This window comes from Vulpes lagopus, chromosome X (assembly GCF_018345385.1).
Source record: "Vulpes lagopus strain Blue_001 chromosome X, ASM1834538v1, whole genome shotgun sequence".
Lineage (NCBI taxonomy): Eukaryota > Metazoa > Chordata > Mammalia > Carnivora > Canidae > Vulpes > Vulpes lagopus.
This window is the reverse complement of record NC_054848.1, coordinates 4899286-4926795: the sequence shown is the minus strand read 5'-3', so window position 1 is coordinate 4926795 and position 27510 is coordinate 4899286. Positions and strand designations below refer to the sequence as shown.

At 44.3% G+C, this 27510-nt stretch overlaps 1 protein-coding gene across 7 annotated transcripts in view; it reads left to right on the top strand.

Moving 5' to 3' along the window:
- Positions 1 to 371: 371 nt before the first annotated feature.
- Positions 372 to 27510, top strand: part of PNPLA4 (patatin like phospholipase domain containing 4) — a 112864-nt gene continuing 85725 nt past the window's right edge. For 2 of the 7 annotated variants that reach the window (XM_041740616.1, XM_041740617.1), the window contains exons 1-5: positions 519 to 667; positions 1769 to 1953; positions 6648 to 6742; positions 6910 to 7054; positions 18814 to 18879. In XM_041740616.1, coding sequence (XP_041596550.1) covers positions 643 to 667; positions 1769 to 1953; positions 6648 to 6742; positions 6910 to 7054; positions 18814 to 18879 — 516 coding nt within the window. In that variant the 5' untranslated portion in view covers positions 519 to 642. Of the gene's footprint in view, positions 445 to 518; positions 668 to 761; positions 991 to 1768; positions 1954 to 6647; positions 6743 to 6909; positions 7055 to 18813; positions 18880 to 27510 lie in introns of those variants that run through there. The other 5 variants (XM_041740614.1, XM_041740611.1, XM_041740612.1 and 2 more) reach the window with 5 other exon arrangements.

Genomic DNA, 27510 nt, shown 5'->3' with positions numbered 1-27510 from the left:
AGGCAAGCAGCGCTGGGTCGGCGGCCCGAGGCGCCTGACGATGTGGCCGCTGCCCACAGCCACGGCCCGGCCTCTCCGATTACGCTTCCGTTGAAAAGGCTACTCAGGAACGGGGAAGGCACCGCCAGACGCGGAAAGCGCTAGGAAGGCCTCTCTCCACAAGCCGGCACGTGCACCCCGCCTTCCCCGCCAGCGGCACCGCCCCGACGGTGGGGAGAGGAAGATAAACCACTTCCGGGAGACACGCAAGCGCTTCCGGGGCGCGCGCGGCGCGGGAGGGTCGTTCAGGGTCACCGACCTCGCCGGGGAGGGGCCAGCCCCCAGGTGGCGCTACGACTCGCAGGCGGACGGACACGCATCGCTGCGTATGGAGGACAGCAGCACTGAACACGAAAGTGTTGCCCCTTACCCGCGCCCGGGGACGCCGGGGTCAAGCGTCCGAGGGTGCGCCGCCATGTTGAGTCCAGGGGTTTAAATGGGGTGGGCGGGGCCCAGGGATGCCTGCGTCGCATGGTGACGTCGCAGCCCTGCGCGGGTAGGCCCGCCCGGACCCCTCCCGCGAGACCTTCCAGTCGGCGAGCGCGGGCCGGCCCTGGGGGGCGGGGCCTTGTTGAGTGACGGCTCCGCTGAAGGGGGTTCAGCATGGAAGTGCCTGGAGCCTGCATTGGTAGGCGGGGCGCGGGCCGGGCGCGGGGCGGGCTCTGGCGGCTCCCCCGGGGTGGGCGGGTCGGAGCAAGCCCCCAGCGCCGGGCTGGAGCGGCGGCGCCCCCGCCCTGCGCCCCCAGGCGTCCGGCTGGGGCTGCTTCCTGCGCTCCGAGCTCCGCCGCTCCACCCCCACCCCCACCCCGGCTGCAGAAAGGAGGCGTGCCGCGGCCGGGGCTCCTCCCTGCACACAGCGGAGGTCTTCGGCCCGAAACTCGAGGCCCGGGCGGGCTTGTGCCTCCCCTGGAGGCTCCGGAGGAGGCAGGGAGGAGGCCCGAGGACCTCCAGGTGTGCAGCTTTGTGGCCTCACGATTCCCCGCACCTGGTGACACGCAGCCCACTGAGGCTTCGGAAACGCGCTTCTGTCCTGAGATCGGTCACAAGTCAGCCGGGACTGTGCCTGACGGTCCTTGCAGCCTTCAATTGCCCTTGCCTCTCGCGGCCTTCATGTATCTTGAGAAACTAGGCAATGAAATAAATATTTCACTGTTGAATGATGGCTCGTTGCATTATGCAAGAATCGTGGGCATCCTGTTTTTGTCTTTTGGAATTAAATATATATATATTATATCCATATATATGGATGCTTGCAGTGCAAGTGTGGGGCAGGCGAGCAATGCGGTGATGCACTTGCAAAGGAGACCACGTGTGTCCTTTCTGTGGAATGTGCTAGTGCCCAGCCATTTTACCTTCCACAATAGTAGCCCCCCCCCCCAAAAAAAAGGTTCAAAAGGTCAGGAAAAAAGGCAATTGTAATTTACTGATCTGCTTCTACCCGGGGCACATCAGATTGTAGATAGCATAATCCAGGAGATAAATACATATGAAATGTTGGCACTTTTCATAAGTAATAAAACTACATGGGGCCAAGGGGAGAGGGAAGAAAAGTTTTCGTGAAAAATTTGGGTACTTTTATTGACTTTTATTGACAATATTATGTTCAGCACAGAGAATTATACGTTAAAACCGTCTTGGAACGATGAGACATGGGACAACACACCAGTGTGTAAAGAACTATACCAACTTACAGCATTTTTGTTTTTTTTGTGTGTCCTCAATTTCGCAGCTAGAATGAAGCACATCAACTTGTCGTTTGCGGCCTGCGGGTTTCTGGGCATTTACCACTTGGGGGCAGCATCCGCACTTTGTAGACATGGCAAAAAGCTCCTGAAGGATGTCAAGGCCTTTGCAGGGGCTTCTGCGGGATCCTTGGTGGCTTCTGTCCTGCTAACGGCACCAGAAAAACTAGAGGTAATGAAGTAGTAACTAGGCTGCGTTCCTTGTTAAGAAATCAACACTGAGCGGCAGGCATGAACGTTGGCTCTACTAAGTTAACTGCAGACAAATAATCCTTTTCCTGGGTAACAGGAAAGGTCAAGGCTTTTTTTTTTTTTTTTTTTTTTAATTTAATTATTACGGATTTCTGCTCTGGATTTGGGGAAGATTATGTTGGATGACAGTGAGGCAAGGAAATCAAATGCCTCTTTTTACTCTTGAGTGTCTATTTAGTCATAAAATTCTGGCTCTTTCTTTCAAGCAAAGGCTATTTCTTCTTTATCTGATCATGAGAACACAGGGTCTGTTTTCAAGGCCTGGGAAATGGGGCCGATAATGCTTTGCTCCCTCCCATTTACAAACAGGTGTATAAAGGAAAATTGGGCCAATGGTTTCTGCTAAGTGGAAGGCTGCAGAGATTGTTTATTTTTGATTCTCACAGATAAAAAATTCTGAATTCCAGGCGGTTTATCCAGAAGTAATGAGAATAAGCCTTCATTGGGTATTTCATTTAATGCAGTCTATGTCATAAAAAGGTTTTCCATTTCTAGACAGCAATCGTACATTTCCTGACTTTAAGAACTGTCTTCTGTAGGTGCAGAATGGCATATTCATTCATTACTTACATACTCTGGTGGCTCTGAACAACAATTGAATAATAATTAGCATACTCAGGCCCCAAAATAAATTTAAGTCACGTTTAAAACGTCAAAACTAGGACGCCTGGGTGACTCAGTGGGTGAGCATCTGCCTTTAGCTCAGGGCATAATTCCGGGGTCCTGGGATAGAGTCCTGCATTGGGCTTCCTGCAGGGAGCCCTCTTCTCCCTCTGCCTATGTCTCTGCCTCCCTCTCTGTGTCTCACATGAGTAAATTAAAAAAAAATCTTCTAAAAATAATAAATAAAATGTCAAAACTATAAAATCATAAACATCCAGAATCTTGTTCTCACCATCGAGGATGAGCTCCGTATGAAAGAGAAACAGGATTTGAGGCCAGTTGTATGGGAATCCACTTATGTTTTCCTCCTGTTTTTGTACGGTTGCTTTATTGGAAATGCAAGAAGGGAAGAGTGCTGTGAACGGATTGCATGGAGTGAGCACCTGAAGGCAGTGAACACATACGTAACGTGTGAGCACTACCCCCCCCCACACACACACACACACACACTAGCAGAATCCTATGGTTTGGACTGCAAGCCAGCTCCTTTCCAGAACTCTCAAGAGGCTGGGGACTCCTAAGGGGTTGTTTCCTCCTCCTCCGCGTCACCTTTTTCTTTCAGGGAGGCAGATCCTCAGCTTTGCAATTGAATAGACTTGGTTTTAATTCCTCAGATTAGGCAGCCCAGGTGGCTCAGCGGTTTAGCACCGCCTGCAGCCCAGGGTGTGATCCTGGAGACCCTGGATGGAGTCCCTCGTCAGGCTCCCTGCATGAAGCCTGCTTCTGTCTCTGCCTCTCTCTCTCTCCTCACTGTACATTCTCATGAATAAATAAATAAAATCTTTAAAAATAAATAAATAATTCCTCAGATTGAGGAATGCATAAAATGTCATGTAAAATTGACTTTATTTGGAAATTCTGCCCTAATACAGCCACTTCACTGAAATTCTGTGATGTTCACACACTGACACTTGATCTGAATTTGAGACGTGAGATCATTATTTCAAGCTAGATTACGTGTTCTTGTGTATTTTTTCGATGAACCCTATTGTACCGTCTAGTGGTGTTGGTATAATGGCATTGGTTGTAGGTGGGTAAAGGGGCAGGACATCCTGGGTGCTCACATTGGAAGGTGCAGAATGATTCTCTCTATTGACCTAGAGCGTCCTCATTTTTCGTTTGTCAAAACAAATTCTCAGCCATTTGATGTAAGTTTATTTCCTTTTGTTTTAGAGTTTGGAATACACTACTTGTAGGATTGCTTTGAGGTTTTGAGCAAACTGTTTTCTACTTATTCACATCCATGTTAGCTCAGCTCTTGCTGATGGTTCCTCGAGCTTTGTGGTGTTGTGAAAAATACGTGAGTAATTAATCTAGTTCTGAGCTTTTATGCATGTATAATTAAGAGGAGCACCTGATGCCTGGTGTATTTTAGGTGGTAGGCAAATTTAGACGCCCATACGTAAGAGCTCAGTGCTGCAGCCTTTTTTCAGCCCGTAAGTTGCAAGGCACAGTGTTAGATATAGTGGGGAACGCAGAGATGAGTAAGTCCTTGCCTAATAAGTTTCCAGTCTGATCATGGGAGTGTGTGTATGGTGTGTGTGTGTGCATGTGTGTGTCTGTAACTAAAATTAATACAAGAAAGTAGGCCAAGTGGGCAGTCTGGCTTAGTAGAAGGAGCACATAGTTTGGGGGCTGCCCCTTACAGCAGCTTCCTGACAGCAGGCTGCATCCGTTCTCTGCCTACAAACCACCCACCTCACAGACATAGATCAGATTGTCTTATTCCCCCTACCTTCCCCTCCCAGCCCCAGGGCTCTGTTTTGACTTAGGATCGGATCCAGATTTCTCAGCATGTCTCCTGAGCTCCCCCCCCCCCCCCCCCCCCTCCCGCCCCCCCCCCCCACCTCTCATGACTTAGTCCTCTCCTGGCTCAATGATGATGGCTTTGAGGTCAGTACCCCTCGCTGGCTTGTGCTCACAGTTGTCCCTGCCAGTCTTTCTCACCTACCTCCATGTCCTGTCCAGCTCCTACTCACATTTTCTGTCTCACCCAAAAGTCACGTTGGAGGGAAACCGTGGCTGACACCCACTATATCAGTTTTTTGTGGCTGCTACCATAAATGACCATAAACTTAGTGACTTAAAACAACACATTTTTATTCTCTTAGATTTCTGGAGGTCATAATTCTGGAAAAATCAAATCGTCCGCAGGGCCAAGCTCCCTCTGGAGGCTCTGGAGAATGTTTCCTTGCCTTTCACAGTTTGTGCAGGCAGCCTGCATTCCTGAGCTTAGAGCCCCTCCCTCCATCTTTGAGACATAAGCACAGCATCTTTTTTTTTTTTTTTTTTTAATTTTATTTATTTATGATAGTCATACAGAGAGAAAGAGAGAGAGGCAGAGACACAGGCAGAAGGAGAAGCAGGCTCCATGCGCCGGGAGCCTGATGTGGGATTCGATCCCGGATCTCCAGGATCGCGCCCTGGGCCAAAGGCAGGCGCCAAACCGCTGCGCCACCCAGGGATCCCTTTTTTTTTTTTTTTAAGACTTTATTTATTCATGAGAGACACAGAGACATAGGTAGAGGGAGAAGCAGGCTCCATGCAGGGAGCCTGATGTGAGACTCGAACCAGGGACCCCGGGATCACAGCCTGAGCCAAAGGCAGACACGCAACTGCTGAGCCACCCGGGCGTCCCAAGCACAGCATCTTCAAATGTCTCTCTCTAACGCTGACATTTCCACCTCCCTCTTTCACTTATACAGATCCTTGTGATTACACTGGACTCCCCTAGATAATCCAGGATAACTGCCCCATCTCAAAATCTTTAACTTATTCACATCTGTAAAATCTCTTTAGTTGTATAAGGAAACATTCACGGAGTCCAGAGGCTAGAATGTGGGATCTTTGGGGGTGGAAGGCTTGGTTCTTCCTGCTTACCACACTGTCGTGGCACTCTCCTAGTTCTCGGGGATTTACGCACTGAGGCAGTCCTAAATCCCATGAGGACATGGGCTCTTTGTCTCTCATTCTACCTGAATCCCAGTGCCTAGGACCCTGTAGAGGTTGCTTAATGCATGATTTAATAAAGAAAAGATAGGCCTGGGTTCAGATCCTGACTCTGGAGTTATTTTGATGAGATAACTGGGAAAGATGTCCAATCTTTCCAAATCTCAGTTTTTTTACTTGTCAGGTGGGGTATTGTATCCACCTTGCATGGTTATGTGACCACGAGCTAACAGAAGCTGCATCTGTAGATCCCAGCATGTTAGATGCTCCCCTCTCCTTACCACTCAGGACTCTTACAAAATACCAATGCCTAGGGACACCTGGGTGGTGCAATGCTTGAGTGTCTGCCTTCGGCTCAGGGCGTGATCCCAGGATCTGGGATCGAGTCCTGCATTGGGCTCCCTGTATGGTGGCGGCTTCTCCCCCTGCCTATGTCTCTGCCACTCTATGTGTCTTTTATGAATAAATAAATAAATCTTAAAAAAAAAAAAAAACAATGCCCAACAGTGATCTCCAAAGACAAACAGCACTCATCACGATGCCTCCCTGGCCATTGGTGTTGCTGTGAGTAATCAGTAGTATTGCAATCGCACTACCTCAGAGGCCACAGACTTGGGATGGGAGAGGAGGTCAGCCATGTTGGAGAAATGTGTAGAACAATGTGCTAATAAATGAGAATCAAAATTGAGCTTTCGAGGATTTCCCAGATGTGGGCAAAGCCATTTGAGGTGGTTTAGAAAGAAAAGAAAGGGGAAAAAAGTTTGGATTTGGGAGAACACATAGCTTGCCTGGGAGCTAAGACCCGAGGGTGAAGGGGGCCAGGTGTGGTGTGCTTGCTAAGGCAATACACCTGTAAAGGAAAGGAGCACCTGAAATCTAAGGGTTGGGTTTATAAGATCTAGGGTCCAGGTACCTTGTGTGGTGGCCACAGAATGCTGGAAAAAGAAGGAATTTTTTCTTTCTTTACAAATCATAGGTTCACGTACTCATTTTCTTTTTCAGGAGTGTAATGAATTTACCTACAAGTTTGCTGAAGAAATCCGAAGGCAGTCTTTTGGGGCAGTTACACCTGGATATGATTTCATGGCCCGATTGAGGTATATATGTGTATATAGAACATTTCCACCAACGCATGTGAAGACAGAGTGTTGAGGATGCTCTGTATAAACCGCGGCACGCTCAGCTCAGCGTTCTCCCTATTAAGATATCTACAAGGCATTCAATAATTGAAGGTGAATAATGCAGGTTACTTTTTCTTCCTTAGAAGCGGAATGGAGTTGATTCTTCCTCCCAACGCCCATGAGCTGGCCCACAACCGACTGCATGTATCTATCACCAACACCAAAACCAGAGAAAATTACCTGGTCTCCAGTTTTTCCTCCAGGGAGGACCTCATTAAGGTAACCCAGGTAACATGCATGTCATATTTGAGGAATTCATCCAGGGCTGACTTAATTCCTTCTCACAGGCGAACGTCATCACGTTCTTTAGAGCCAGGGTTTCACATCAAGCCTGATAGATGATGAGTGCTCGCTAAATGATGTGATTGATGAATGGGTGAACCAGTGTCCCTCAGTGGCCACCTCAGAGGCTCCAGAGACCCCCGCGCTGCTTCTGTGCTTTTCTCATGATCGTCAGCACACCCGTATTCAGGTCACCGACGCGGCTGGATAGCATCACAGTACTAAGTTCCCTGAGTGACATAGCTGGTATCTCCTGGTTCACATAAGACTTTGTACATGTGCAGCCTTTTTCAGTTCTCTGCAGGTAGGACAGGTGTGATTACTGCCCTGTTATTGTTTTTTTGTTTTGTTTTGTTTTGTTTTGTTTTGTTTTGTTTTGTTTTAAGCAGAGGAGAAATAGGTGGAGAGATTTTACGTCACATGCTCAAGGTCATACCGGCTGCCCGTGGGAATGCATTCTGGACCCCAGGTCTCTTGACTTTCCAACGTAATGTTCCAGTTCATTCTCCCATTTTGTTTTCATGCTTTCCTATCCAGACACATTTGAAAGTTGCTCGGTTGCGAATTTATTATCTCTGGGAAATACTTTGGCTAGAGTTGCAAATAACAGTGTGCTTGCTAAGGTAATACATCAAATACTTGTAAATTGGAAAGAGTGCTCTTTTCCTACAAAAGCCGGGCAATTTTTTCTCTGGTTTCCCTTTGGTGGGAATTATGGCCAGCTTCAGATAATATGGAGAAAGTGTGTTTGGATACAGCAGGGGGAGATGGATTGAGAGGAACTGGTAAAAGTTCTGCTTGAATTACATGATAAATGCATTGATTTTTACTATCGAGTCTTACTGTTCAAGTTTTACTGTGTGAATGATATAATTTGAAATACCTAATGAAATGTTGAACTGACAAGTAAAATTACTTTGTGACTTAATAGATTAGAATATTTTTACTTGGTGTGCTGACTATGCCAGTCTTGCCCTTACACATTAATAGTCTGTCTTAGAAAAAGAAGTATTAGAAATATTTTCCTATAATCTTATGGAGACTTGCAAAATATAAAGGGAGGAACTGGTCAGTCCATGCCTGAATTGTCACAACCTGCTGATCTCAACACAGATACAAGGAGCTGCCAGTGTGCCGGAAGACCTCTTCTGGTTGGAACGGCAGCAGGACTGTGTTCCCTTTTGTCAGAAGACAGGAGCCATGCATTGCAGTTATGACCTGCTCATTGCATCCGTCCTTGGCTACTCTTATCTACAGTAGCAGAGCCCCTGGTATTTCCTGTCTCCTCTCCTAACTTACCGATCACTGTTCCTGATCCCATATTTTACTGCTTTACTTAGTTTTTATTGTCACTCTTTCTTCAGTAGAATGTAAGCTTCAGGTGGGCAGGGGTTGCTCTGTTTTGTCCACTGTGATAGTCCCATTGCCTGGCAAAGGGCCAGCTCCAACATATGTGGTCAGTCGGTGAATATGAACACGTAAATGACCTGAGGTGGCATCTGTTACAATGGCTTCATTGAAAACAAAAGAAGGGCTGCCTGGGTGACTTGCTGGGTTGAGCGTTCGAATTTGGCATGGGTCTTGATCTCAAGGCTGTGAGTTAAGGCCCTACATTAGGCTCCATGCTCAGCATGGAGCCTAATTAAAAAAACAAAAACAAGGGGATCCCCAGGTGGCTCAGCGGTTTAGGGCCTGCCTTTGGCCCAGGGCATGGCCCTGGGGTCTCGAGATCGAGTCCCACATCAGGCTCCCTGTATGGAGCCTGCTTATCCCTCTGCTTGTGTCTCTGCCTCTCTGTGTATGTGTGTGTGTGTGTCTCATGAATAAAAAAATAAAATTAAAACAAAAACAACAAAAGAAGAAAGCATCTGGATCCTATGTTTAGTGACCTTTACAAAATAAGTTAGCTGGTCAGTGGCCCAGCTGGACTACGGTCCAGATGTCCAACATTGTGCTTGATTACATCACATGCTGGATAAAATTATCCCCCTCTCAATTTCTTTTATATGGCAATGTGGTTGGCTGAATAATGGCCTCCAAAGACGTCCACACCCTAATCTCTAGCACCTGTGGATATGTTACCTCCCATGGCAAAAAGGATTTTGTAGATATAATTGAGGTAAAGATCTTAAAATGGGGAGATGATCCTGGATTGTCTGGGTGGATCCAAAGTACCTAAGTTCTTAAAAATGGAGGTCTTCCTTGGGGGCCATTGTTCTTTATGAGCTGTAGAGCCCTCGTGCAAGTAGAGCATAGAGGCAGGAGGGCCCTGTGGGCTGCTTCACTGACAGCCAGCAAAGCAAAGAGGACTTCAGTCCTGCAACCAATGGAAATGAATTCTCCCAGTGTCTGAGTGAGAGGAAACATTTTCCCCTACACCCTCCCAGAAGGAATGCAGCCCTACCAACACCTGGGTTTTAGCTGCACGACAGATTCTAATCTCAAGACCGCATGGTAAAAGATTGGTGTTATTTTAAGCCTCTATGTTTGTAGTAATTTGTTACAGCAGCAATAGCAAACTACTGCAGTAAGTAAACATGATTTTTTTTCAATTTCCTTTGTTTTAGATAATAACTATTCAGAGAATTGGTGTAATTACTTGAGTTCATTGAACAGAAGAGAAATAGTTGACACAAAATGTGTAATATCTTGTAAGGAGAATAATTGAATAATTAACATTTATCCTAGGTTATACAAGAAGCATTTTAAATATTTAGCAGAATGCTCTAACCTTTTTCCAACCTAAAAATAGGAAGGATGGATAGTTCCTTGATGGCAGATAGTGGCTATGAAATGTCTGAAGTCCATGCCTGGAATACCCAAGAAGCATTTAGTTCAACAGTAAGACCAGGTAGAGACTAGAAGAGGGAAGAAGAAAAGGCATGGAGGGGAAAGAAAGCAAACCCACTCCTGGTGCATCATCAGCTTCTGTGCTCTGAGTAACCAAGAGACCAGTGGTGGAATATCGTGTGGAGCGCCACGCGGCAGGATGGCTGTTCACTGCCCAGTGCAGTGGGGAGGGTGAGGAAGCTGCCTGCTGGTGCTTCCATGTCCCTCAAGAGGAGATGGGAGGCCTCCTAAAGCCAAGAGAGGAAGCAGCCCCAACCCCACGGTGCACACTCCAGTCTCCTGGGAGCTCTGCACACCTGGCTCTGAACACAGCGTTGGGCTTACTTCCCAGTGTTTGTAAATTCTGGAGATGACACAGAAAGACTAAAGCTGCAACCAGAGGTAGAGTACTTCAGGTATCAATTGGTAGCTGTGAAGGAATCTGAGAGTACTAAATACTAGGGATTTCAAACTACAATGTTGCATTTTATACCCATTTTATCATTAACTTATTTATTCTCTTACTGACTGGTGTTCTTAATGTTTTTTTTTTTTAATGCTGAGCTTATTAGCCACCAGCTGACTGCACCTTTTATTTTATTTTTTTTTAAATTTTATTTATTCATGGGGGATCCCTGGGTGGTGCAGTGGTTTGGCGCCTGCCTTTGGCCCAGGGCGCGATCCCGGAGATCCCGGATCGAATCCCACGTCAGGCTCCCGGTGCATGGAGCCTGCTTCTCCCTCTGCCTGTGTCTCTGCCTCTCTCTCACTGTATTCCTATCATAAATAAATAAAAATTAAAAAAAAATAAATTTTATTTATTCATGAGAGGCAAAGAGAGAGAGGCAGAGACACAGGCAGAGGGAGAAGCAGGCTCCATGCAGGGAGCCCAATGTGGGACTCAATCCTGGGACTCCAGGATCATGCCCTGGGCCGAAGGCAGATGCTCAACCACTGAGCCACCCAGGCTTCCCTGACTGCACCTTTTATTACAAACTGGATGTCTTTGTATTCTAAAGTGTGTGCGTATATGTCTATGTATGTCAAGTCCTCTGTGTGTATGTGTGTGTGTGCACGCAGACACGTGTGTGGTCTCTTGGAATATTGCATGTTTTATGTGCATCTCCCCGTGTTCATATCTAGGCCTCTCATTTCCTGACACTGTCCCTGGGGACTAGTTAGATTTGAGTCTCAGTTTGTCCAGTTGTGAAATGGACATAAGTCAATCTGTGTTAAAATGGAGAACAAATGTATAAAGCAAGACAAGTGTGTTTTCGGCAGGAAAGCCCCGTATGCTTGTTGATTACAGCCAGTATTCAGTAAATAGTAAACAAGTCAGATTGTAAGCCACACACGTTACTGGTCAGCATGCCTGTAGGAAGTGTCACAGCCTTCTTTCTGTGGTGTCGGAGTCACCCTTTCTTGCACATTTTATTATTTTCCCCCTTACTTGTCATTCATATTCAAGAACAGTGTACTAACCTACACCTACAGTATCTCAGGAAGTGGATTACTACCCTGTTTTGCATATGATCTTAGACCTCTTCATCATTGGCTTTTGTTTTTGTGTGATGACTCATAAATTATATTCATTCACTTTGCTTCTAGTTGCATGAAAGATGATTGTTTCATTTGCTATCTGCAATGATAGCTGAATATTTTCTAAGAACCTATGTTGGCCAATTAAGTGGTCCAAAGATCCCAATTAGGGTTGAATTTCCATCGTATCCTGAATCTTCTGCCCACGGTGACTTAACTCAGTGCTATGGTCTGAATGTCTCTAGCACCCCACACTGAATTCATAGTCAGTCCCAAATCCCTGATGTGATGGCATCAGGAGGTGGACCTTTGAGAGTGAGATCATGAAGTAGAACCCTCATAATGGGACTAGTCCCCTGATAAAACAGACCCCAGCCAGCCAGCTCAGCCTATCTGCTTTGTGAGAACACAGCGAGAAGCAGGCTCTCAGCAGGCACTGAATCTGTCCGCACCATGACTGGACATGCCAGCCTCCAAAAATGTGAGAAGTCAGTTTCTGTTGTTTAGAAGCCACCCAGCCTGTGAAATTTTGCTGTAGCATCAGAAATGGTCTAGGACAGGAAACCGGGCCTGACATGTGGGGGAGTGTCTATAACAAATACTTAGACATGTGGCTAAGAAGCAGCTCTGGAAGGGAGTAATGGACAGAGGGTGGGAGAGCATAAAAGTACACGTTAGAAAGAGCCCACATTGCTGTGAGTGGACCTTTAAAGGCTTGGACAAGAAAGAGATGAACTGGAGACAAAGCTGTCATCTTCTCAGTGACTCCCTAAGGGGCACCATGAGCAGAAAGGTGGTAGGACTACAGACAGTAAAGCCATTCTGATGAGGTCTCAGACAGAAACAAGGACGTAGTCTTGGAGGGAGGAAAGGCCCTCCTTGCTCTGTGGTAGCAAAGAACTTGGCTAAACTGTGTTCTTCTCCCAGTGTTTTCTGGAAGGAATAACTCGTGAGAGATAAAAATGGGTATTTGATGAGGCCTCATTCTAAGCAGAGTGCTGGAGGAGCTGCCTGGTTTCTCTTGACTGCTTATATAAAATGCAAGACGAGAGAAATGGCTTAAAGATGGAATCACTTATCAAAAGCCAGGTAGAGCTTAAAGATTTGGACCATTCTCAGCCTGTCCTTATTGAAAAGAGTGGCAGCGTCTTTAGAACAGAACTGGAAGGTGTGGCCAAACAGCCATCTCAAGAGGATGTTGTCAGCCATGTAAAGAAGCCAGGACTATTGTCCAAGACGGAGGAAGTATGACCCCTGAGGCATTGCACGGATGCTCAGGGCTGCCTCTTTCCTGAGAAGCCTAGAGTACAAGGGTGAGTGCAGGCACAGCCTCCCCTCTCACTTGGCATTCACCCCACTCAGAGCCATGGGAGTGGGGTCACTGTAAAGACCCTAGACAAAGAGGAAAGCCATGGGGAGCCTCTGGCAGGAGACTCAGGACAACCAACACAGAGGTGGAGCCCAGCCTCTGCCCAGCAGAAGTGTAGGGGCAGGACCCTGCCACCATGGGCCTGCAAGACACAACATCAAGCCAAGGAGGATTGTCATCAAGCCATAAGGTCTCATGGAATTTGCTCCATTGGGTTTCAGACTTGGCTCCAAACGTGTTACCTCTTTGCACTTTCCTATTTCTCCCTTTTGGAATGGGAAGGTCTATCCTGTGCCTTCTCACCACATATTTTGGAAGCACATTGTGTCATGATTTCACAGGTTCACAGCTGGAGAGCAGATTGCCTCAGGATGAATGGTACCTCGAGTCTCACCCATAGCTGATTTAGATATTGAGGTGAGACTTCAAACTTTCAACTCTGAGTTGATAGAACAACTTAAGACTTTTTTGGCTATTGAGAGGGATTGAATGTATTTTGCATGCAAGAAGGATGTGAATTTGGGGGAGCCAGAGGTGGAATGCTATGTTTTTTATGTTTTGAACGAACCAAAATTCAGGTTGAACCAAGCCCCCATGAGATGGTATTAGCAGGTCGGACCTTTGGGAGTGATTAAGTTATGAAGGGAGAACCTCGTGAATGGGAATAGTGCCCTTACAATGTGACCGCAGAGCCCCTTCTGCCATAAGAGGACACAGTGAGAAGATGGCTGTCCATGAATCAGGAAGTGGGCTCTCACCAGACACCAGATCTGCCTATGCCATGTTCACGCATTTGCAGTCCCCAGAACTGTGATAAATGTTGTTTATAAGTCACCCAGTTTATAGTATTTGGTTATAGCAGCCTGATCCTCAGGGTTGTTGTTGGTGGCTCCCCCCGACCCCCATTCCCTGTATGCCACTACAGGACAGACATGTGGCCTTCAGATATTATTTTGCCCAGACTTTACTTGTGTGGTGTATGCTCCCCCTTCCCAGGCATGACAGAGGCCAAGACAGGGAGACACACGTGATATATGGTACCATACCAGTAGGACATGACCCCCAGAGGGAAAATCCCTTTATATAGTTAAACCAGAGCCCAAGAGGCCCCCTCCTCCAGATGCCTCACTTTTGGTTTTCATGAAGTGAAATCTCGGAGAGATTTCATTTTGGATGCCACACTCTTTTGTGGGGTGAGTTGAGGGGTGGATGAAAATGTTCCCTTGGAGGATAAAATCCAGTGATCATTTGTGCCTGTGGGTTGGTTACTTTCAACACCAAATGGAGATCGTTTTATGCAAAGGCAGATGGTACTTTGGCAATGGAAGAGCCTGGTGCTTGTCTGCGGTGGAGTGTGGATGGGATGGTTGGCACAACTTCTCAGTGCCTTGGTTTCTTTGCAAGTTGGCATCCACACTTTCCCACCTACCCCACAAATTACTTCAGAGATCAGGTATATAATGTGTGTGGAAGTGCTTCCTCAGGTCCTCCTGAGAGCTTACCAACTCTTTTGTTGACTCTCTTTCATGTGTGCTATGGTCTGTAGCAACTCCTTCACTTGGGAGCTCCTTTACACAGATATCCCCTGAACTCTGGGCTAGTTTTCTTCACAAGGAAACACACAATCAGGAAATCCAAGCACATTTTAATATCAGCCTTCAGCAAACTGTGATTAGGGAGGCAAATTCTTTGTTTATAAGGAAGCCCTATGTCACTTCCACAGCTGAGCAGAAATGGTTTTGAAAGTAACTGTGCCATGGAGTGGTAGTGTCTGCCACTTGTCTGAATTAGTACCAGTTATTGAATTCTTCGTCTTTAAAACTGATGGACATGTGTGGTCTGAGCTGGTCTTTTGACCCAGTGGAATGCTCGTGAATATGTATTCCCAGGAGGGCTATTTCCCGTGTCCCTCTTGGGAAGAGCCAGCCAGTCTCCGTTGCTACGGTGTCCTATATTTCTGCACACATAGCAAGAATGCTCTTATAGCAAGATCTTCTCACATTTAGCCTTCTGAAGGTGAAATAAGGCCTGAATTTAAGATTGGTCATTATCTTGGGAAGACTGGGGAAGATAAATTTGAATCTGTCTTTGAATTTCAACTACACCAGCAGGTTCTGAATAAACAGCCAGATCCTCATTAAACTCCACAGCAAACTTTAGGCATAAATGAAACTTGTTGGGAATTTATTCTCTAAGGAAGCCGGGCCACATAATTTTCTAAACACCCCTTTTCTATAAAATGTGAAATGAAAAGAGCTAGTCAGAACGTGGATTGAATATGCACTTGGCAATGTTTTGTACAATTGCTGCAGGAAGTAACTAACTTTTATTTTTATCATTGTATATTTAGTAAAAACGAGACAAAAACAGATCAATGTTTAAACCTACATTCACTGCTTAAAGTGCTGGGCTCTGTGACAGGCCATGAATGGCAAGACCCTGATTTCTGCATCAGTATTGCCAACCATGGTGTCACTGATATTGGGGTCTGGTCCTTCTCTGAGGTGGTATATCCTGTGCACTATAGGATGTTTACAGGGATCCCTGGACTCTACCCACCAGATGCCAGTTGTATTCAACCCCCCCCACACACACACACACACAGACACACGTGAGACACACAACAGTCTCCAGACATCACTCAGTGTCCCCAGGAAACAAAGACACCCCTTCCCCTCTCCTGTTGAGAACCCCTGTTCTACATGTATTGAGACTTACTGGTGAGAAGAATCTCAGTGGGAAAACAATGAGACAGCGTGGAAGGACACGTTCACACTTACTATCTTCTCAAGTGGCCGGAGTCTGCCAGTGTTGGTCTCTTTCCTTAGAAAATCCTCTCTGCTGGCAATAAAATGGCCACAGGCAGACTAAGAAAAGCCACTTATTCTCATCCGTGGAAGCTAATTTTCCCCACTAAACGTAGGTTGATATACAAATCAGCAGTGCATATAAAGGGAAAAAGTGCAGTATGAGAGGATAAATACATTGATTTGGAAGAGTGACAGGTATTTTCCCGTCCAATGCGCTCTTCGAATCAGTTAGGAGGATTTGTACTGTTCTTATCTGTAGGAAGGTAATTGAATAGCATTTTTCAACCAAACACTGCAAGAATTCCAAGCATTAACTCGTGAACTTCACATTGTACTCTGACACGGGAGAAGAAAACCCCACATAATTCCGATTCTTATGGAAGTGGTCTGTTCGGCGGTGGGTTTTTTTGTTTGTTTGTTTGTTTGTTTGGCTTTTGGGGTTTTTTTTTTTTTTTTTTTTTTTGCAGGGCAGATATAATTGTGCAGCATAATGTAATAAATCGTTATAGTTACAAAGTGTCTTTGCTTCTTTAAAGAGCATTAAGTACTGCAATCTCACAATATGTGTGCCATCCACAAAGAGCTCCAGTTATTGCTACAGTATCATGTTGCATTTTGCCAAATAACTGCATTAAATAGCCACAGTGTGCCTGCAAAACATACCTAGAGTCTGTAATTTTTTTTTTTTAAGGGAGTAGCCAATTGATGACAGAGCCAAATTTAGTTAGGGGGAATGCAACAGCCTTTCTCTGAAAAACACCCAATTGCTGATGTATTAGGTTCTAAAGAGTGGGTTTCTATCCTGTAGTCCCCGACTAGCGTGTGATAATGTCACTCCTGCTTTGCCACTTTGTGCACTGGGTGTGCCTAATGTCACAGCACACTATTCTGTCAAGCTGCACGTTTCGAAAGTAATGCCTGAGTATATGCCTGTCTACACTCGCTCTTCTTTGTAGATGGTTATCAAAATCTCATGCAAGATTGCCATTGTACTTTGGTTTGATGCCCTGCTATCCATATCTTGAAGGTTTTTCTTTTTTTAAGATTTTATTTATTTGAGAGAGAGGAGAGAAAGAGCATGAGCAGTGGGGAAGGGCAGAGGGAGAGGGAGAAGCAGACTCCCAATGTGGGACTCCATCCTAACACCCTGGGATCATGACCTCAGCTCAATACAGATGCTTAACTGATTGAGCCACCCAGGTGTCCTTATGTGTTTTCATTTTTAATACCTGTGTTTTCATTTTGCACTGGGCACACAAAATATGGAGCTGGTTCTGGCACAGAGCACCAGCACGGGACAACAGAGGTGCGTGACATGTCATTGCCTTCCTTCTTTCCTGCTGGAGTCCTTGGATTGTGCTACTATACCACTGAGTTTGCTACCACACCAATCTGACACCCCAGGTGTTCCTGGGCCACCTGTCTGGAGCCCATTGCTGTGAGGGTGGTTAGAACCAGGACCTCTCCCCTTGTACTCCACAAGCCCCCAAAACATGGGGAAATCCTCATTTCTCCTGTCGTTCAGACTGGTGGGGAAGCATCAGGGGTCTTCATTCCTACCTCAGAGAAGGCTAAGTAACAACAGGTATCTGTCAAGCATCAGCTCTGGGAAGGACTGACCGACCTTGCCGGACACACAGACCCTTTCCCTTCAGCAGCTCTGGGCACAGAGGAGCCAGGAGGCACGTTTTGAGGAGGAAGCAGTGCATTAGGAAAGCCTGCGCCAACTTCTAGGTACACATGTAGAAATAAATGGGTTCCAGCTGTGTCAGGTTGAAGCCCAGAGAGGCCTTTTCCTACAGAAAGTGCATTTTGCTGGTGACCAGATCTATTATTTATTCATAGTTGAGAATAAATGGGCCTTTGACTGCTCACCTCAGAAAACATACCTATATTATTGTTTCTTTTGGAGGGAAATGCCCTCTGAGTTCTAAATAATTCTACATAGGTGATTTACAAATCAGTTTTGGGGCCATAATCCATTTCTGAATAATATATGGTCCCCCCCACGGAGTCTCATGAAATGTTTCACAACAAATAGCTGTAGCATCTTCGCTTACTAGTTGAAAGATGATAGCTTAAATATTCAGCATCTACTGCTGTGTCTTTCCAAATAGAACAGTAGTGATTTGGAAACTATACTCGAAAATAAAACATGTATATGTCAGAAAAGTTCCCAATGCCCAGCTTCTTCTGTTGGAAGAAATGGCAATATTTTAAATGACAGTCTTTTTTGCCTTTTTCAAAGGAAGATAAAGGATAATTGGTGTCCCTACCTGCCACTATCTCATTATATATCCAGACCATGTTGCTAGCACAGGAAATGTGTCGCTCTGCTTAACAACATCCTGGTGACAAATCAGAACACCTCCAAGTTGCAGGCTAGTGTCCCCTGTAATAACCAGAAGGGAGTGCTCCCCTGAAAGATAATAGTACAACTTTATTTTTACTTTTTTAAAGAAAACTCTACAACCAACATGGGGCTCAGATTCATGACCCCAAAATCAAGAGTCACAGGCTCAGGACACCTGGGTCGCTCAGTGGGTTAAGCGCCTGCCTTCAGCTCAGGTCATGATCTCAGGGTCCTGGGATCAAGTCCCACACCAATGGGCTCTCTGCTCAGTGGGGAGTCTGTTTCTCCTTCTCCCTCTGCCTGCCACTCCCCTGTTTGTGCATGCTTGCTCTCTCTCTCTGACAAGTAAATGAATAAAGTCTAAAAAAGAAAAAGATAAAAGTCACAGGCTCTACATTCTGAGCCAGCCAGGCGCCCCAAGGATGTAACTGTAGAATGATTTTTACAGTATATGATAGAGTATTGTAAATAATTTATGAGTACATACTCAAGAATTTAGACTTACCTGGAGTTTTAATGTAATGACTTGGCTGTCTACAATTAAAATCCCAATTTTACTTAAGTAAAGTCAGCTAAGTCACAGAATATTGAATTGTTCATATCTCTTTAGGGTCTTTTCAGATATTAAAAGTATTATCTTCTATTTAACTGGATCCTGTGTGCACTTGAGCTATACAGGACTGACTTAATTTTTTATACTAACCATTGTTAGTTTTTGAAAACTTTTTATAGTAGATAAATTAATTTTGTGGAACATGTGCTAATGCCTATGTTAATGAGCTGTTTCTTTATTGTGTTCATCTAGGTTCTCTTGGCCAGCAGCTTCGTGCCCATTTATGCAGGGCTGAAACCAGTGGAATACCAAGGGCAGGTAACTTTCTGTTAACTGATGAATTATTAGGAATTCCCGTATTAATATGTTTCCTTTGAAGGATCCAGTTTTGTAATTATTCTGGTGTCTCCAAAGCAGTTTATATGATTTTTTTCCCATAGTTTTGTTTGTAACAGAAACAAAACAAAACAAAACCAAGTACAGAGGCCTTGGTGTCTTATTGTCAAGATCTTGAGATTCAGAATTAATGGGATACTCCTTTTTTTAAAACTTCATTCAGGAGCACCTGGGTGGCTCAGTGGTTGAGCGTCTGTCTTTGGCTCAGGGCATGATCCTGGGGTCCTGGAATGGAGTCCCACTCCAGGCTCCCTACAGGGAGCCTGTTTTTCCCTCTGCCTATGTCTCTGCCTGTCTGTGTCTCTCATGAATAAATAAATAAAAATCTAAAAAACATAAAAATAAAAACTTCATTTTGTTAAAAAAAAAGTTAAAGACTTAAAAACAATAAAGTCCTTTTTGCAGCTCCTTTTATTTTTATTTTTTTAAAGATTTTATTTACTCATGAGAGACACACACACACACACACACAGAGAGAGAGAGCGAGAGAGAGAGAGAGAGAGAGGCAGAGACACAGGCAGAGGAAGAAGCAGGCTCCACACAGGGAGCCTGACGTGGGACTCCATCTCGGGTCTCCAGGATCACACCCTGGGCCGAAGGCAGGCGCTAAACTGCTGAGCCACCCAGGGGTCCCCTGCAGCTCCTTTTATAAGCAGAAGTGTGTTTTCAGGTGGGAAAAGGCATCAAGGCGCCCACACACCTGGCCCTGACCAACCAAAGCTGGCACTCCTCCCTCTATCCCCAACACAGGAGTCCCTTCCCAGGCAGCGAGCCCTTCTTCTCTCAGGCCCTTCACTTACCGGAGTGTTTGTCTAACAGTCTGCATTCCAGGAAAGCTCCCTTCACTTGGGGCTGACACTCAAGGCAGGAGGCAGACTCTGGGAGACAAACTTAGAGGTGACCACCCACCTGCAGTCTGCTCCCAGTCAGCACTATGGGAAGGTATTTTTTTAAAAAAAGATTTTATTTATTAGCACATATGAGTGTACATGAGTGGGGGGTCTGAAGGGCAGAAGGAGAAGCAGACTCCCTGCTGAGCAGGGAGCTTGATCCAGGGCTTAATCCCCCAGGACCCCGGGCTCATGACCCAAGCGAAAATCAAGAGTCAGACACTCAACCATCTAAGCCACCCAGGCGCCCCTATGGGAACGTATTTTAGCCAGCTCCTTTCTGCGTTCTGTACCGTGGTTGCATTAAATGTTCATCATCCTACCCTCTCCAGCTCCTGCACAGAGATACACACTTTATAATCGAATATGGTATCTATTTAACACGCACCAGAGATACGCATTTTATAATCAAATAGGCTACCTTTAACACATACCAAATATATACATTTTATCATCAAATACACTATTTAACACATATCAGAGATACAGATTTTATAATCAAATACACTAACAGCTTAAGACATACCAGAGGTATACATTTTATAATCAAATACAGTATCTACTTAACACATACCAGAGATATGTATTTGTAATCAAATATAGCATCTATTTGACATATAGCAGAAATATGCATTTTATAATCAAATATGCTGTCTACTTAACACATAACAGTAATCTGTATTTATGATCAAATACAGCATCTATTTAACACATACTGAAGATTCATACTGTAGAGTCAAACACAGCATCTATTTAACACCCAAGATCAAGCACATACTCCTGGATGAAGAGATGTGATTCGTTTTACTTGTTTCATATATACATAGTATGTATTTAGCCTTTGATAGGTACATGAAAAATGTTTAATATCTGTCATTCATTCATTCATTCATTCACTCACCGTGAGGGCCCAACATGGTACCTGAACAGAGAGAACTGATTTTTACAAATCTCTTACCTTATATGATTGGGAACCTGTCTGAGTTCTGATCTTGCAAATCCTCAGAGTCTTATTTCTTTGATCTCTCCTGGCCTTTGCTGGGCTTCCTGTATAATTCTGGGTCCAGACTGGTTGGCCCCCAGATGGCTGCCTAAAGGGACAGACAAGGAGAACAAGGGACAGAGAGGTCACGTAGGTGGAAAAGCCATGTAGATACCAAGATGCAGATCCCAAGAGTGACAGCTGTTCTGACATGAACTCTATTAGCCATATGCATACAGTACATATGGAAGGCTATCTTTCTGACTGGTTAGAAACAAAATACACACTTTTTTAAGAGCAACATAAAATTATTTAAACATTAGCTCATGGAAAGCATTTTTTAAAAAGATTTTATTTATTTATTCATGAGAGACAGAGAGAGAGAGAGAGAGGCAGAGACACAGGCAGAGGGAGAAGCAGGCTCCGTGCAGGGAGCCTGATGTGGGACTCGACCTGGGACTCCAGGATCACGCCCTGGGCTGACAGCAGGCGCTAAACTGCTGAGCCACCCAGGGATTCCCGCATTTTTTTTCCTATTGTTGATACTGTATCTCAGAACTAGCAGGTATTTAGCCCCCAAGAAAGTGTGAGCTGTGTTGTCATCTAAAATTTTATTTGGGGCACCTGGGTGGTTCCGTGGTTGAGCATCTGCCTCGGGCTCAGGTCATGATCCTGGGGTCCGGGGATCGAGTCCTGCATCAGGCTCTCTGCAGGCAGCCTGCTTCTCACTCTGCCTGTGTCTCTGCGTCTCTTTGTGTGTCTCTCATGAATAAATAAATAAAATCTTTAAAAATAAAATAAAATATTTTAAAGTAAGTTAAAAACCTTTCCCTCTTACTGTAGGAGTAAAAGTTAATATTTATTTTTAGGTGTAAATCTTGAATAAAGGTGCTATCGAAATGAATTCTTAGGAACTTTAACTTTATAATGATCTGAAATGTAATGATTTTACTTCAAAGCTTGAGTTTATAATATACAGTGATAGAAATGGCTAAATGGGAAAAAATGGTAAGATGCTTTAGAGATTATATATTATGAAAGGGGACATTGGGAATCCAGAGTCACCAGAATTGCCAGTGTGGTCAATTATTAAGAGGTAGCAGGTAGGATGTAGATACAGTGTGTGACAGTAAGGAGGTGGGAACTTCAGAGAGGATGGAATCAAGGTGACAACAGAGCTGAGCCCCAGAACCCACTCCAATCCAAGACTGTGCTAAACACTTTCCTGTTGAAACATTAGTAACAGTAGAAAAATGTGCCGGTGGCAGAGGCTTCTAGTTTTCTTGCACCATGAACTTTTCTTTGCTTCCTTACAACAGAGTTAGAGTTGTTAGCTGGACCCGGTGCAGTGTGTCTAACAGGCCACATTTCCTGACTTCCCTTGTAGGTAGGTATGGCTACACATTTAAGTGCTGACCCCTGAGATACCAACTGAATTACAGTGGGACTTACCTTTCATTATTTCCTGCTGCCCAGAGCTTAGATGTGATGACTGGACTGTAGCAGGTGTTGTGGATCATGAGGTCACAAATCACAACCTGGGGTTGGACACAGAATGAGCTGACCCTGAATGATTTGAGGAGGCCCCCCCCTTACCACTCCACTCTGCATTTTCCTTCTCCCACAAAAGAAATTAAAACCAGTGCTGTGATTGTTTTCTGTCACCTACAACAGAATGCTCTCATCTGTTGCGGGGATCCCTACCTGGTGTTTTACAGATGAGGATATTTGGATGCAGAGATGTTCATTGACTTCACTGAGGCCACCTAGCTAGTAAGGGGGCAGCTTCTCCAGGATGACCTCCAGTGTGTGTGTCTCTGCTGCGCCTCTTGCTCCACTTTGCTTAGTGCGTTCCTTTTATAAAAAAAAAAAAAATCTCCCCTGGCTTATTTCTCCCCATCCCCATTCCCACTTCTTGGATTTGTGCCCTGACAGCTAAGAATGGTTAAAAGGGTCAGATGTTCTCAGCTGAATTCCCCATTATATGGGAATGTGGAAGCAGAGCCACAGCTAAACAGCAGGAAATGCAGCCCCAGAGCTGTGAGAAGATGGGGACCATCACCGAGTCCCTTGACCTTGGGCAGGAGGACTCAGTCTTGCTGAGTACCTGTGTCTGTGCACAGTAGACACATGACTACTTCATTTTAATGCCTCTTTGAAAGCATTCAGTTTTCCTTGGCAGTTTACTGATGTCCAACAAAGAGGAGACCCCACACACACAATGACGGACAGAGCCCTCGGGAGACCTCGTCCATTTATGCAGACAGTTGACCACACACCAGTGTCGTTCTGTGCTTATCACGGACTCTCCATCAGCCTGAGAGCCTCCCACAGTTTTATAGGATTTCTAGGCCAAGTTATTTTCCAGAATCATTCCATTTTCAGGGAAATGCTAACTCTGCTTTAAACACAGTGTTTTGCTGTGGGTGTGAGCTTCTCTGAGGATTGAGATCACAGAAAAATTTCCATCAATCTGAAAACACCTCTTCTGTTTTAAGTTCTAATCTTTTCATGGAACTTGGGTCTTGACTTGGTTGGTTTGTTATGGTGGTTTCTCTAAAGTGATAGAGGTGGCGCTAGCAGTGGGGGGAAAGGGAAATCAGGTTTACTTGTATTTGGGCCGTAGATCCATGGGAGGCAGAGCAGTGCCCGTGTGGCAGTGCCAAGGAGGGCCACGAGTACACCCTGCTCCTGTCACTACCGTGCAATGCACAGACCTCCTTGTTTCTACATCTGGTAGAACCTGTATTGAACATACTGGATTTTATTAACATGTATTTGTGGACCTGATATTTTTTTTTTAATTTTTTTTTTTTTTTAATTTATGATAGTCACAGAGAGAGAGAGAGAGGCAGAGACACAGGCAGAGGGAGAAGCAGGCTCCATGCACTGGGAGCCTGATCTGGGATTCGATTCCGGGTCTCCAGGATCGCGCCCTGGGCCAAAGGCAGGCGCCAAACCACTGTGCCACCCAGGGATCCCGGACCTGATATTTTTAAATCAATTATCAATCATGTAAAAATATCAAACTTTTGTAATGCAGATTAACTGAAGAGACAGACAGTATATTTCCTACCTAATCTGTCTGCCAATTGTTGGAAGTGGTATGACATCTATTTCATTTAACCTAATTTTTTTTAAGTTCTTGTAGCTTTTATTGGCTTTATCTTATAAGATCATCTTTAGTATCCTGTTTATGGGAGACAGTCATTAACAGCTGAATATATGAATGAAAGGATGCAAAAATATTAAAGGTCAGACCTATAATTTTACTAATGAATTTTCTATCAGTATATATGGCCTCTGAACATGCGTACTATCAGGGCACGTTTGCACAAGTTCTTGCCATCAATCCATCAATTTGGAACAAAAATGATATTTTCAAGAGGAGGTTTTAACTAACAAGTTTTTGTTTTTTTAAGAGATAGCATTATCATTGGCAAGTGACTAAAATGTCAGAATAACAGAATAAGATCATCTCTAGAACTGATATATGCAGATCCCAAGAAAAGCTGTGGGGTTTTGTATTTTGTGTGTGTCTTTTTTTTTTTTTTTGTCTGAATTAGAATTCAGGTAATATTTTGACTGTTATATAAAGAAAAGTTAACATTGACCTACTCTAGTCTACTGAGAATTTTTCATGGATTATAGATTATTATTTCTTTCATTATTGACATATTTGTGGGAAAGAGAATTGTGGAATACTCTGTTACTAAGCATTTGTATAAAATTATCACTATAGATCTTAGACTTCTATTTCTTCATGATTTAGGCATTTCACACGGATATGTGGCTCAGTCCCATCAGAGCAGTGACCTGGCCTGGTGACCAGCTAGATTTGGCTGGATGGAAATCTGTTTATCAATTCACATTTATCCTGAAAGAGAAGATCTTATTTTTCAGCAACAATCTAAATTGTTTTGCATTGTCTGTTTGAAAAAACAGTTTTCCAGGGAATATTTTTGATATAAGACTCCAGCATTTTCTCAAAGTTAGTATCTAGTCATCACTTTTTAATGAAAAATCAGAAATTCAAAAATTAAGACAATGTACCAATAATCTTTAATAGAAGTAAAATGTTGCAGGGTTTTTCACCCTCTTCTTAAACTTTATTTTAGCTGTCTCCATTTAATTAACAAAAGCTCGGGATCCCTGGGTGGCGCAGCGGTTTGGCGCCTGCCTTTGGCCCAGGGCACGATCCTGGAGACCCGGGATCCAATCCCACATCGGGCTCCCGGTGCATGGAGCCTGCTTCTCCCTCTGCCTGTGTCTCTGCCATTCCCTCTCTCTCTCTCTCTCTCTCTCTGACTATCATAAATAAATAAAAATTTAAAAAAAAATTAACAAAAGCTCATCTATCTCTCCCCACCTACTGTCTTTCTTAACTTCAAGGTAAATTCTGACTTCTGTTGTGGAGAGTGGGTATCTCCTTGTTTTTCTGTCCCTCTCACCATCCCTCCCCTCTATTTTCAGAATCAAGAACCAAGAAGGTTCTGTTGGACATAAGTATTTTTTCCTCTGTATCATACAAGACATGTTTGCAAATACAAAGCAGTTCTTCAGGCCATATTTACTGCTCCTGGCCCCACCTCCCCAACTGTGCAGAAAACAATTACATCTACCCTAGGTACATGGCTCTTTTACACTGTGTGAAAAGGAAAAGTGCAAGTAAGAAGACCACATACTCTGCAGCAGGGTTTGGGGGTATTTTCTTTAAAGTATCCAGTAGAAAAAAATAATAATAATAAATAAATAAAATACAATAAAGCATCCAGTAGTAAATACTTCTGGCATTGTAGGACATACAGTCTCTGTTGACACATCTACTGACATCAAGTTTGCTGTCATACTGGAAATGCAGCACAGCAATATGTAAACAAAAGGGCACAGCTATATGCCAGTAAAACTTCATTTACAAAAGCAGGTGGTGGGCCGCGGTTTGCCAACCTGTAAGCTAGAATGAGTAACTGCAAGCCTCTGTTTTCTTTTCTGTAAAATAAGAAAACTGAGTATACTAGCATGACCTTCCTATCTGGTAGCATTCTCGGAAAGATTGAGTAATACGGGACAGGTCGTTTTATAAACCATTAGGCCCTGTGTCCTGGTACTTACAATAATTATAGACATCAACATCTCATTCATTCTTCCAGCAAAGTATTTTGTATTCACTTGCTTTTTGAACAAAACACCCAAAGACAGATCAGCCCTGCATCAAGTTTTTCTCATAAATATACACATCTCAGTATCTAGCATGTATCCAGCTTCACATTGGATGCTCTGAGGTACTTGCAGAAAGAATTAATAGGCCCTTACAGTAGAGATTACTTCCTTAGGTTTTCTTTTCTTTTCTTTTCTTTTCTTTTCTTTCTTTTTTAAGATTTTTAACTTCTTCATTAGCGAGAGAGAGCACAAGCATGGGGAACTGCAGAGGGAGAGGAAGATGCAGGCTCCCCACTAAGCAGGGAGCCCGACATAGGGCTCAATCCCAGGACCCTGGGATCATGACCTGAGCCGAAGGCAAACACTTAACTGACTGAGCCACCTAGGTATCCCACTTTCTTACTTATATTTTTCCTTAATAGAGGAATTGCTTGAATTCATAGACCCTGGGGCAAATTCTTCATATGTTCCCAGAGTATATCAGTGTGTAAGGCAAAATTTACAAGTCCTGACATTTGCATAACCTGACCTGTTTGGGTGTGACAGTTGCCTTTAGAAGTGATACAAAACCATCATGGGAAGAACCAGCACAGTTTAGTTTTCTCCCTGCAGAAGATTCAGAATCATACATGCCCATGGTGGTAGTTACTAGCTTACAGAAGAATGCTGTCCACGGGGTGGGAAAGAAGGGATGACTTGCAGGAATCTGTAGCGAACAGCCAGTGAATTCGTAGACAGCAGTAGTTTAAATGCAGACATTTAAACCAGAGCACGTGACATATAAAATATTTCCACTTTTAATTTGGGGTTGAGGAATGTTTACTGCTGTTACTGTTGTTTCTAGAGATTTTGCTAGAATCAGCATGCCTGAATGCATGTGTGGTGTTTGGGAATGGTAGAGCTCCCGAGAGCATAAATCAGGAGAGACCGATACATTGCACGTAGAGTATCTGAGGGGTAGGGTTACAGTTATAGAGGAGCCAGTAACGGTGCAAATTTAATCAAGTCATCTGATAAGCTGTATGTTTTCCGTAGTCATTTATCCAATCAGAATGTGCTAACAAGAATGAAGAAAATTTGGAGAAGGAATTTTCGGTTCCCGGAAACAGCAGTCATTAACCCTGTGGTAAATTAGAACACTGCAGTGTGATGAGCCAGATTGCCCTCCTTTCCCTTAACTTGACGAAGTCAGATGAGCTCATACGACACACGGTACATATTTTTAATTTCCCTTGATGAAAACTACATATATTTTTACATCATTGGTGATCCAATCTACTGAGAATATGAACAATAATTTTGGAAGGGTTTTTTTTTTCTTCTCCGGGTATTAACACATTCCAGAAGTCTGTATCCATGTCCAAAGCAATCAGAAAAACAAAACAAAACAAAAAGAAGGTCTGGGACAAAAAGGCATGGAACCAGATATTTTGGGGCCTTCTCCCTGCAAATCTCCCTTATTTTAAGCTCTGTTTTTATAAGTATATACACACACACACACACACACACACACACACACAA